Source organism: Anastrepha ludens, chromosome 5 (assembly GCF_028408465.1).
Source record: "Anastrepha ludens isolate Willacy chromosome 5, idAnaLude1.1, whole genome shotgun sequence".
Classification (NCBI taxonomy): Eukaryota; Metazoa; Arthropoda; class Insecta; order Diptera; family Tephritidae; genus Anastrepha; species Anastrepha ludens.
Window position 1 is genome coordinate 49,185,767 of NC_071501.1, and position 13,441 is coordinate 49,199,207.

Sequence of the window (13,441 nt, forward strand, 5' to 3'; positions counted from 1 at the left end):
TAACAAATGGGTCCATTTTGATGCCAAATTTTGTTCAAGGTATAATGAGCACGGACGACAGAACGTATAGGCTGTTGCATGCAACAGCAGAAATATTTAGGTTTTAGGTCAAATGCTTACAGATGCACATAAATATATTTTCGCCTGGCGAGAATAGCAAAATAATATTGTAGTAGAATCACCAGAGTGGTTTATCTTACCTTAAAATCAGATAGAGATGCCATTAAGTCATCCAACTCTTTAGTGGCAGAAGAGGCATATCCAGATGGTGTCGCTTGGTTTCCCAAATAAGTGTCCTTATGTTGCACGATTTCCTTCTCAACAAGACCAACTTAAAAAAAAATAGAATAAAAGGGTTATTAAAAGCGATGTCAGATATTTAAAATAAAGAATCTCAGTCTACCTGGTCCGTCCGGTGCGAAAGCTTCAGTTTTTGTCTCACGCACGGTAATACTAACGTGGCGCCCAGGTGTCGGTGACTTGGTAAGGCTACTAAAGGGTTTATTCAATAATTAATACTAAAGTTAAAATAAAAATATTTGATTTTAAGTATTTACCCATTTGGTACCGCATAATTCGAGGCATTGTCCATTTCGCTAAGCAGACTATCAATTGTTGGCCGTTCATCGCTGGAATTGTAGGTATTATACTTGGAGATAGAGTTGTAACTCGTTGGCACTATGTTTTCTACAAATAAAAAAGTCAAAATATTTATATTGAATATATTTTGCAAAAACGAGAGTACAACGCCCAAGTAACTTAAATTTGTTGGGAACAAAAAACATCTTTTCAAAAAATAATAATTTTTAACTTGCACGCAAAAGTAATAGGCTCGAACGTCACTCTTAAAAGAGTTCTCGCTTTACAAGTAGTAAAATCTAATACTACACCAACAGATACAGAAAGTATAAAAAGTCGTGATTAGTGAGCCACACTAATTCCACCAGAGATCCTCAATTGTATTCCCAAAAATCCAAGTTTGTACGCCGAGCCGTCCAGGGCGTCCGGTAGTAGAAAGAGTCCTTCAAAAACTATGTGCAACGCGTAAGCCTAACGATTACAATTTACGCAAAAATTTCTGGGAGGCAAAGTTGGAGCGTATTTTCATTTAAATGAAAGTATAAAATTGCCATTATTGGCCACCTACTAAAGCATCACAGGTGTGCATTGTCATTATGTGGTTCTTAAAATAGTCTTCATTTATGTACAAAATCAATCAAATAGTCCCTCGTTGACCTTTTTTATACTGTACATTTGGAGCATATTGGAGTTAAATAAACAGTTGAATATGTCCCAGAGTATAACATCAATTGTTGAAAGACAACTGGGTTAAGCAAGTCCCAGTTCGAAAATGACATTTCATTTTTTTTTTTAACGTAGAATTCTTTCTCTCTACCAATCCGGGGGAAATGAACGAGGACTTTGCATAGCAAAATCATTCAAGTTTTAGTGGCTAAATGCTATGATTTTTCTCTTTTGCCTTTTCTACAGGTTTGGGAAAAATCATGCTAAATTTTGTTGTTGTTCATCCAACAGCACGAACATTCCCTAAACATATTTGGGGTATGCTGCTGGAGTGACAGTCCTTGGCCTGATATACAGGGTGAACGATATGAAGTTTACCAACTTCACACTGCTTGTATCTGTAAAACAGCTCATGACATCAACGTCAAAATTGTTCAATATATTGTTTATAAGCCATCAAAAGCATTTGCGTCACAGTTTTGTTGAATTTTTTTTTTTTGTGATGGAATTCAAACATAATAGAGTGGTTGCGTTATATTTGGCTGGAAAATCCGAACCAGCCATTGTTCGTGAGCTCAGTCACCTCAAAGTGAATAAAATGTTTGTGTATCGCACTATGAAACGTTACAATGATACTGGTAGCATTGCAAAACGCTATGGAGGTGGACCAAAAAAAACTGCAACAACGCCAGAAATGGTTCGGAAAGTGAAGACTCGACTTGAACGAAATCCACGTCGAAGTGGAAGAAAAATGGCCAAAGAACTGAAAATATCGCAAGACAGCATTTGACGCATATTGAAAAATGAGCTCAAGTCAAGGCTTGCAAGTTCCAAAAAGCACACGATCTTTCATCCCAGCAAAAAAAGTTCGGTGCGAAAGAGCAAAGGAGTTGTTGCGCTAGCACGAACGTGGCGAATTTCCTAACATTGTGTTTTCTGATGAAAAAAATTTCCCAATTGAGCAGTTCATATACACTCAAAATAATCGTGTTTACTTGACCGAACGCTCATACGAGAATTTGAGCTTACTTATGGCCACTCGAAGCAATTTCCCAGCGCAAGTAATGGTTTGGGCCGCAGTGGCCGCTGATGGACGCTCTCCAATCGTTTTTATCGAGCCTGGTGTCAAAGTGAATGCGACTTATTATCGGGAAAATGTTTTAGAAGCTGCTTTAGAGCCGTGGACACGCAAACATTTCGGTCGTAGACCATGGACGTTCCAACAGATCTCGGCACCGTCTCATAAAGCTCGTGTAAACCAAGAATGGTTAAAAAATCATGTTCCACACTTCATTTCGTCCACACAATGGCTTTCAAATTCGCCAGACACAAATCCATCTGGTTCATTTTGGAGAGCAAGGTGAGGACTAAAAAATATGTATGGATGCGCTGAAAAAAGCGATTATACGAGAATGGGCCAAAATACCTCAAGATCACATTCGTACAGCATGCAACTCATTTTTTGACCGTTTGAAGGCTATAGTCAAGGCAAAAGGTGGTCATATCGAGCTAAAGTGAATATATATTAAAATTGTAATCATTTTTGAACAATTTTGTCTTTGAAATCAATAAAAACTAATTTCACACAAAAAAGTTATGGTGTTCGTTCACCCTGTACATCAGATACGTCCCTGAAAATAATATTTTTTTTGTAATTTTGCCAAAATATGTCGTCGTAATAAAAAAAAAACACAGAGTAGTAGGTAAATTAATGCTTCTAGAATGTTTTTTTAACGAAGTTTTCCTTCTTCGGGCTTGTTTGGTCCGCGAGAGATATTTCATTACTCTCCTACCACTCATATCTGTGAAGTATGCGCTGTCCGCCAACTGCGGCGCGCCCTCTAGGCGTTTGAGGCATCGCCTATGCATTACGAGGAGATCAGGACAGCAGTAAGTAAGTATACAGGGGTCACTTACAAGTTCAAAACTTATATAAGACTGTGTCAAGAAAATTATTGTTTGTCGAATTAAAAAAAAATGTATTTTATTGTATTTCAGTTGTTACCGAGTATGGCTGTCTATAACTAATTCAAAGGTCGGGAGTTCAAGCCTCTCAGGGCAATTTTTGCTAGGAAAAATCTTCTCATAAAAACCATCTACTGCTCGGATATTTAAAACTATGGGAGCTTTCATGTGAAAGAAAAAATTTAAATTCACTGCACTATTGCAAAATACAACTCGGCCTAGTCTTTGCATTATACCCGAAAACACACTCATTTTTACATTATTTGAATGTTGAAGTTATTACCTTTTTTCTCATAATTACTATTGTATCTCGCATTACTCAAGTCCTCCAACAGTGAATCTAATTCTGATAGGTTTTTAGAATTTTGCTGCGCCGAAGTGCCGTTGTAGGCACCACCTGTTCGTCCAAGGGAACCCTGATTTTGATAATTGTAGGACTGGCCAACCGGAGACGCTCCGCTTCCCGCTACTAAGCCATTGTAACCACCAACATTTCGCGTTGGCGACACCGCAGTTCTCTCCGTAACGCTGTAGTGTTCTTGATGCACTACCTGTGACGTAAATTATATATTAAATATTTGATTTATATTTGGTAAGTAAATTAATAAATAAAATTGACAAAATATGTGCAACACTTACGGGTGGTGGCACTGCCTTTCCCCGCAAACTTCCATAACCTGAGCTATCGCCGTAGTTGACATTTGAGGTATTATACTGTGGCTGGCGGCTGCCTGGCACGCTGCTTTGTAGATCGGCAAGAAGTGCATCTAAAAATATATAATTAAGGAAATACGTTAAGAGTATGTTTATATATATATGAATGTAAGTAAGTAGATTTAAAAATTAGCTTGAGTTAGTTAAAAATATTGATTAATTCTCCCACTTAAATTGTCGTAATCGCCGTAATTCATAGCTTGCAAGAAAAAAAGGCATCAACACTTCATGAATTACAAAAATACTGAGACAGAAAGTCAACTTATTCACTGATAATATTGGTAGCAGCCACGAAATACCTCAAATTACTAACACATGAACGCACGCTTACTAACAAAGACTTTCGCAATGTGTTTATCTTTCTGGTGAAGCGCTACAGCCCGTCAAATGGTGCGTTGGCAATACAAAAGCGGAAAAGAATAAAAGAGGCTCTAACCTGAGATTACCATATAATAGAATTTCATGCGCATATTGAAAGGATCAAACATATAAAGGCAAATATCCGTAACCGGACGATTTTGTGTTACTCATTTTCAAAATTATTTTATTCTTTTTTAACAATCTTATATTTCAAGTTTTTAAAGTTTTGCCTAGGCAGGCACTGGCATACCTCCGAGTGTATTTTTGCCATAAAAGAGCTCCTCATAAAGCCATTTGCCGTTGATAGTCGGCCTAAAACTGAAGGTCCCTCCATTTGTGAAACAACACCAAGACGCACGCCACAAAGAGGAGGAGGAGCTCGGCCCAACACCTAACAGAAGTGTATGCACCAATTATTTATTCATTTAATTTTTTTAAATAGCATTTGATTTGGTCTGTGAAAATAGAAAAATGGAGAGAAATTTAGCATTGCAAGAAAATTTAGACAGGCCGTAAGAATCTCTGCGTAGATGGGCCCATTTTTCGGTACGGGTACGGAGCTTCGTTTGCTGTGGCCTCAAATAAAGGAAAACTATTCGAATTCACCAAACCCTTTCCTTTTTTTTAGTTTTGGTGCTATTTTTGTGCAATTTTTAATTAAATTAATAATTGAAATTTTTTTTTATTTTTGTCTTGTTTAATCCACGATCCATTTCCTCTCTTTTTTTCAATTTCGTTTTCTCGTTTTTGATTTCATAAATTTCTTAAGTACGCAATTAGGGTGCATGTTTGAATATGAACAATTCGTAATTTTGGTGTTACTACACTACACGAAAAGAATTGTAAGACCAACTAAATTTCTTGTATTTTTATTATCAGTTTAAGGCTAACAATCTATGTTTTTAATATGTAAGCTTTTAATGATACATTTTTTAAAAATATCCAGAACTAAGCGCACATTTCACGAAGCTTAAATTCATTATTAAGAAAAGTAAGATCTACAGAAAACGAAAAATTCTTAGGGTTGGATTATAATTTCAAGCTTAGTAATTTGTGTTGGATCCTCCTTTGATTATAACTTGTTGAAGTCGTCGAGGCAACGATTTGATTCTTTTATAATATTTTGAACAATTTTTGACCATCTAACAATAACCGGACTTCTGAGAATTTTAGCGCTATTGAACTGTATTCCATTTTTGAAAACCGATTGATTAAGTATTGTCCATACATTTTCGATTGGGTTAAGGTAAGCTGCAGTCGGGCCATTCTAAAAATGTATTTTTTTTTTTGGTGCCAAAAACTCTTTTGCCTGACTTTCTTGTAATGAGATAATAGGCGCCTTCGATTCGCCACTTCTCTGCTCGCAGTTTTTTTTTGCTTGACGAAAAATTTGCATGTGAAAACGAAAACAGAGAAATTATATAGGTCAGCGATTATTTTTTTTATTTTTTATTTCAAGAATTTAATTAAAATCAAAATTACAAAGTTACCTCTAACTAACTAAAAAATAGAGTTAAATAGTACAGAAAATTCTTTCCTTGAAACTGCGATATCTATAAAGTTAGAATTCGAGATCTCTTAAAACATCACGAAAAGCTCGTTCAATAGTATCATTACGAGCATAATTTGTATTGAACTTAGATTTAAGAAGAGTATTAATAAGAATTCTGCGAAGTGCAAGAAAATGTGCTTTGTATGAATGCGATCTTACTAATATTCATCAAGTGCTTCCAAACAAATGTAATTTTTAGCAGCTCCTTTTCAGTGCTGCCAAAATTTGTTTATTTGTGTCAGTTGATTCATCTGTTCACTACCCGTTGGCGAATCTAAGGCGCCTAATGTTTATAATGGATTCCGCAGGCTCCACAGTGGAAAAGCAGAGATGTCAGTAATTTCTTTATTAATATAAGTATGTATATCTGAAAGAAAATTTCTTATATTTATCTATAAGTAAAAAAAATTATTACACTTTTCCAGCAAACGTACGATATGATTTCCACCCTTTTTAGTATTTACTTGCCCACTTAAATTAATCGAAAAGCTGCTCAAAATATTTTGTATTGCAATATTTCATGCATAGCGTGCGCGAGCTGTCTGTATTGCCGACCATTCGCTTTTGTTTATGTCATTCCACTTCCGATAGCGGGTTATCAGTAGATACCTGTTCGTGCAGTGTGGGCTAGTAACCGTTTTTCGTTTAATTTTAATTAAAGTTTTTGTACCCTGCCTACATAAATTGAAATTCCGTTGCATAGTTAGCAATTAATTTAATTGAAAATTTTATTTTTAATAAGCTACTTTAGTCGTAGGCATTAGATTTTAATAGTTTTACTGGTTTCCAAAGTGGTATATTATACTTAACCCTTCCAACAACAATACTAAAAATAATATTTGTGGAAAAATTGTGTATTATATTCCTTCAAGGTTTATTAGCTTTGAAACTTCAGCGGGGCTGTTGTGCGCTTGTCCCATTTATTTAAAAATCAGTTCGAAATGTTTCCTTATAAAAGCTATTTAATATAGTATCTACTACATATTAACTGCGGCTACACCCGCAAATCAAATTTGTATGCTATAACCGCAAAGACTGAAGTACCTTTACTTTGAACCAAAATTTTCAAATTTACACTCCTTTTTATTCGTCCTTGTAATTAATTACACCTGAGATCAACTCGGCACTTCCAATAAAATCGAAATGGTTTGTAACTTTGTACTTTTGGGCGTTACAAGCATAAAGGGCATAGAGCCTCCAATGCAGACAACCTATTATACATTCCTAACCCTGCTCTTCTCATATGACGTATCGCCTCCGAGTGTGAACGTAATCGGCAAAGTGCTACAATTTTCTGAAAGTTTATCAGTAATATACAAAACGAAAACCCTCAACTTCGATATATTGGACTGTAAATACATTATAATTTCTATAAATTTCTCCACTCAAGCGAGATCTAATGGGTCCAAGAAAACTCGCATAAATTCTTTTCAGACGCATTCCTATTTAGCTATTTAATTTCTAGGGACTCGTATATATTTCTAATATGACCCAACTCGTAAACAACTTCTGGCCGCTCTAATTCTCGTTCTTGTACTTTACTTATTGTTATTATTATTTGCTGTGGGAGTTAAAATCCTTTTTTTTTACTTTATTCTATAGCGAATATTGTATTAATTTATTCTTTCCAATTTCTAGTAATAAGAATGAGTTGAGGTAAAACAAAAACCTCAAATCAGTTATATACCATTAGAAATGATGCAGAAGATGCCTCAGAAGGCAATTTGCTGTTGTTGTTGTATCAGCAAAAACAGTCCCCATTTATATACGAGTGCTGCTGGAGTGACAGTCCTTAGCCGAATATATAGTAAATCCGGGTCGTTCCGGAAACGTAGAACGGACAATTCCGTCTTCTCAATGGTGTTCAGCAACTTCATCGACATAATATTGTATTTTTTTAAATTATTTATTTTTTTGCTTTCATTATTGAAATTAAATTTTTTCTTGATATTATTCAATGTTTTTTTTCTTTGTTTTGGTTTACTATATCGTTTGGATTTGGCCAATTTGTATGTCGCATTGCGTATTTCAAAGTAAAGGGTTTTCCAATAAGAGGTGTTATTCCCGTAAAAGATAAATGGTTTCGTTACTTGTGTGGCAATACCATCCAATTTCGGCCATAAAAAATCGTTGATTACCTCTCAATAGCGCACCCCATTCACCATAACTGTTGCTCCAACTTCATTTTCGAAAAAGTAAGGTCGAATGACTCCGCGATAGACAGGCTTTTCAACAATAACTCTTGGATTTTTTGAGCTCCAGATCCCACAATCTTGCTTGTTGACGAAGCCACCGAGGTGGAATCACTCAAGATGATTTTTCGATGGAATTCCGGATAATTACCGTGCATTTCAACGACCCAATCAGCAAAGACACGACGTTGTTGATGATCGGCCGGCTTGAGTTCTTGTGTTAACTGGACTTTATAAGCCAAATACCCGAATCTTTATGCAAAATACGGTGTAATGACGTTTGTGGAATACACAACTCCAAAGAACGACGAGGAATGGACAAACCTGGGTTTTCTTCAACACTTTCGGCTACAACAGGAATATTTTCGGCTGTTCTTGAGCGTCATGCACGGGTTTTATTCTTCACATCACTAACTCGTCCCAATAGCTCGAATTTTTTCACCAATTTCTGTATTGCGGTCCGACAAGGTGCTTCCCGATGACCCAAAAATGTACGAGTTTTACGAACCGTTCGCCAAAGCTTCACCATTCTAATAGTGAATTTTACGTTGTTAGGCGTGAATTATTAATGGCGTAGTTTCTTACTTGGCAAATATCAAAAAATGACAGCTTCAAAAGTGACATCTACCGAAATAGCGGGCTATTCAAAATAACATCTGTTATTGGAAAACTCTTTATAATTGGAAAGTGAATACGAATAAGAGAGCAAATTTCATTAGGGTACATTAGGTACAGAAATATTTCTTTTCAACTAGTTGGTTAAGTTTCGGGGGTTGAACCAAGTCAGATCATTAATAAGCTATTTCGTGATATCTCTACCATAAATCCAACTTGCCATTCTATATTCTTGTGCAAAATTTTTGTAGTACCAAATAAGACCCTAAACATGAATTTTCGACATATACAACTCCAACGCCGCTGTAGCCGAATGGGTTGGTGCGCGACTACCAACAAACTCATAAGCCCTCCCAGTCATGGCCACAAAAACTTGCCAAAATTGATTTGCCATCAATGAATGCTGTAGGAGCCTATACGCTACAAACACATAAACAAATCACATTTTTATATAGGATAAGATAACAAATTAAAAAAATAAACACCTGAAATATTTGCCTTCAAAATAGATATTTTAGTCTACGCCATAGCTTCTGTGCTTTTGTCAGACAGACAGTAGGTCGCAAGTTGCTACTGCTACTTAAATAATGCAAAATAAGTAGGTATTTTGATCATTAAGAAGCAGTGATTGCCCTCCAATTATACGCTACGTTACTACGCTAAACACTTCTCAGAGAGATAATCTTCCATCCAAAATTATCTTTATTGTGGCATATTTTTAGAATGAATGAATGTTAATTTTTTTCCATATAAAAAAGCCATTCGCTCAGTTTTTGAATGATGATTCAGTAGTGGGATCAATAATTATAGGGAACCCAGTTGCTAAGGCAAATCGAATTTAAGAGCTGAGTGTACTAAGTTTAGGATACGCCTATTTGATTGTATCTTTAGAAGTTTAAAGGCACAAATTTATTGAAATCGTTTTGTGCATGATATTTTCGATAAATGAAATGCATTTTCAACCTGAATGCTAAAATTAAAAAACAAATATCCGTGAAAAAAAAACCGACCGGTCTAAACTAGTACTGACTTCGGCAAATTACTTCAGGAAACGTGCTGTTTCGACGGGTTAGATGTAAAGGAACCCAAGAGCTGTTAGCTTTCGTAGTCTAAAGTATCGATGTTTATGACTTTCGACAGCCGAAATAGCGTCGCTTGGACAAAATTATGAAATATTAAAAACAAAACTTAAATTGGTTTTGTTTATATGGGTTGTGTTTTTTCTAATTTTCCATTGTATTTTTGTGTGCTGAACATCATTCAATGGGTCCAACAGTGCCTATCAGAGTTTTAAGAAAACTGGGAGGAAGACTCATAAAAACCGGTCTGTTGTGTTTAACCTACTTTTCTCAAAAAACTGATGCACTGGAGAATTGAACAAAAAAATTTTTTTTGATTATATAGCACTACTGGCGGGTATCGAAGTTTAGTTAGTAGCATCTCTTGGAAGAACACACACCAAGCTTCAGCCAAATCCCTGTATTTCCTTGTGTTTGGCATTCGTTTGAATCGAGGAAGTCGATTGATTTTCTTTTTACATCACGACAACGCACCAGCTCACGCCACAGCAGTTGTGGTTACAAAAGAATAGAAATAGGGTCAGCTTGTCTAGTCATTTCCCCCTATTCTCCAGACATTGCCGGAAAAAGATTTTATGATGGAGATGATTCCAAAAACGAATGACTATTTTTCAGATTTTGGCAAATCCTATTATTCGAAATGGATCAACAAACTAGAACAGTGTTGGCCTAAAAGGAGACTATGTCGAAAAATAAAAAAGGTTTACACAAAACAATTAAGTAGGTTTTATTTTTTGTACGGACTTTTCAAACGACCCTCGTACATCGGAATCCAATCTCATATAAACAAAAAACCTGTGTAATCAAACAAAACGTTGATGTCGATTGGCGGCCGTTAGAGACAAATTTTACATGAAATCAATGTTTCCAATACGGCACGGAAGTCATTTGAATGAAATAGTATTTCTTGCTGAATGGCAAGTTTCACGCTTTCCAGTAATAAAAAATCACTGAAAAGTATTAATCCGCCTTTTATTTACAGCTGAATTGAATTAAATTCTCAACGATAGTTTTGGGATTCGTTATATAATATGTATTTATTACGTCATATTTGAAATACTCACTTGTTTATTAAATTGCCTGCTTAATCAAGCGAACTTACCTAGACGCCTTTCAAATTCGCCTACTTTAAAAGCATCATTTGGCGGACTTAGAATTGATGATGAAAACAGCTTAGAAGACATTTTTTAAAAAGGAAGCCACTGTAAAAATATTCACGCGTTGGCGAACATCACTACGTACTAACGGTTATGTGTCGATTTAGCAACCGATAGCATAATAAACAGAAATTACGAGTATGTGCATACATACATACGAATGTAAATGAAAATTATGCGAATTTAAAAGGCAAGCAATGTTGGTCAGAATATATCTCGACGCGAACCAAATAAGGTCTCAATGTTTTTGACTTGAAACAATTTCCTCAAATGGCCAATGGCGACGAAAAATTCTGGATTAAAAAAAACTGAAATATCAACAAATTACGCAGAACAAATATCGTAAAATCAACCAAATTAAGTGATTATTACCATCAGCACAAAAGGAAACTAAAGCGAAATACATAAATATTCTGCGTTTGATTTCAGCAAATCTAGTTTGTGCTCGTACCCTGCATATTACAACTCCCACATAAACAGGTGCATGGAGAGTCAGAATGCCAAAGAGCCAATAGTGGAGTGGAGTATGACGGGCGAATATAATTTTAGTATTGCTGTTTAACTACTTTTACCACATAAAAAAACTGCCAAAGGAAAAATGTCTAAAAACATTTATATGTATTTTATATTTAAAAAAAATGTTAATATTTAACTTTGAACATAACCGAAACGTAGTTTATAGGTTATTTGAATACTGCTAGTTCTTTCCAGCCTAATATTTTAATTTTTCTGAAAGTAAAGAAGTGGTGAAAATCGTAGTAATTTGGTATTTACCGAGGACTTTTGGACTTCAGAAACTATGCCACAAGAGGAAAGAAGCCAATGTATCCACAAGGCGTTCAAACGTTTAGTAAGATTTTTTAAGGGGGGGGTAGGGTTTAGCGCTAAAAAAAAAACACTTTTTTTTTAATTTTTTACAGAAATATGGCTTAAGATACTTTAATAAAATCAGTTGCATGTTATTGTACATCTTTTCAATAAGTTTTTAAAAAATATTAATAATAAAATATTGACAAATAAGCCCATGACAGAGTTTTTTTGGAGATATGTTTTTCGAGGGGTGCTCTGCGGTGCCAATCGGCATTCGTCGTAGAATCATCTGAAACTAAAAAAGTCGAATTTTTCAGTTAAAGTATGACGTAATGCTCCCCCCTACATTAATAAATTTTTTTTTTTTTCATTTTTGTAGTTTTGGTGGCAAAAAAACGTAAAACGAGCATTTTTGGCGAAAAATTTCGCCATATTTGTAAGTGAAAAACCACCTTAAAAAAAAAAATAAATAAAAAAAAACAGTGTAGGGGGGAGGTATATTTGATTTAGAAAACGTGTGCCAAATTTGAAAAGAATCGGTTGAATAGTTTCGGAGTTGTGTTGGCACCGACTTTTAAGAAGTCGTTTCGGGAAAAACGCGTTTGAAAAAATGACTCTGAGAAATTATCGATGCTCCGCATTCGAGGTAGAGTGCCTACAAAGGCTATAACTTTGAGAGTTCTGCTCCGATCCACTTAAAATTTTGACACAACATTCTCGAAATGATTTACTAATTATAAGATGAGTGAAGAAAAAAATTTCGATTTTGTGACCCTACCCCCCCCTAAGGCATATTTTTAAATGCTGATTTTCACTCCAGCAAGTGTGCGGAGCCATGGTCACCGTGGTTATTGTAAAAGTTCACAAAGCCCTGTCAAGCGCAGTGAAGTCATCGGTTGTCGTCGTCTATCTCATTTAACGGTAGGCCTAGGAAACAGTCCATCCACACATTAGCATGGCTCCCGCAGAGTGCACAGTACCACCACAGCACTCACCGCCATAAACACACAAGGTAATTGTGGGATTAACTAAAACCGCCTCAGAGAGAAAAAGGGCTGCCCTAGTAGTGCTGGACATACCCAATGCCTTGGATACAGTCAGCCATAACACACCACTAGATGCTATTCCATTCCCATGGGAGCCGGTTCTACGTTACCGGAATGACTCGGGTTTTTTCCGACCAAGGACTGCCGCCCCAGTAAACTAGCCTATTCTAAAAGACAAAACTGACAGAAATCTACTGGACCGTCACCACCTTCTTAAGCTCCCGCCCTGTGAATGCCGTAATCGGAGACCAACCACCACCTATTGCAGATGAAGAGCTTCAGCTTCCCCGTGAGACACGCGTAACACTGGCACAACTACGTTCTGGATACTGTAGCAGGGTAAACTCCTACTTTTCCAGAATCGATCCCGACATACTAAACACATGCCCTTTAAAACCTACCTTTAGTTGAGCCTGACGAAGACGACCGGTGATAAACCCTACACTGACGAGGCTTCTATTACTGTTAAAACAACTAGATGTTATTCAACAATCGTCTTTCATTTTTTAAGACCAATGCTCAAAACAGAGAAGGATAAATCATGAAGTGCCGCAGAGTGGTGTCCTCTCACCTTGCTTTTCAACTTCTATATTTAGAAGCTTCCGCAAAGACGAGAGGGAGTTTCATTTGTCTCCTTTGCTGCCGATTGCTCGACAATGGCATCCGAGCAGTGACATACATTTATGTCTTTGTTTTCTAAAGTGAG

General features: G+C 36.1%; 1 protein-coding gene across 8 annotated transcripts in view; it reads right to left on the minus strand.

Annotated features, from left to right (window-relative positions):
* Positions 1 to 13,441, minus strand: part of LOC128864973 (leupaxin) — a 103,854-nt gene that overhangs the window by 35,828 nt on the left and 54,585 nt on the right. For 4 of the 8 annotated variants that reach the window (XM_054104805.1, XM_054104800.1, XM_054104799.1 and 1 more), the window contains 5 exons: positions 3,850 to 3,977; positions 3,494 to 3,761; positions 558 to 687; positions 404 to 492; positions 201 to 331 (listed from right to left, as the gene is read on the minus strand). In XM_054104805.1, coding sequence (XP_053960780.1) covers positions 201 to 331; positions 404 to 492; positions 558 to 687; positions 3,494 to 3,761; positions 3,850 to 3,977 — 746 coding nt within the window. Of the gene's footprint in view, positions 1 to 200; positions 332 to 403; positions 493 to 557; positions 688 to 3,493; positions 3,762 to 3,849; positions 3,978 to 4,093; positions 4,137 to 10,824; positions 10,934 to 13,441 lie in introns of those variants that run through there. The other 4 variants (XM_054104801.1, XM_054104802.1, XM_054104804.1 and 1 more) reach the window with 4 other exon arrangements.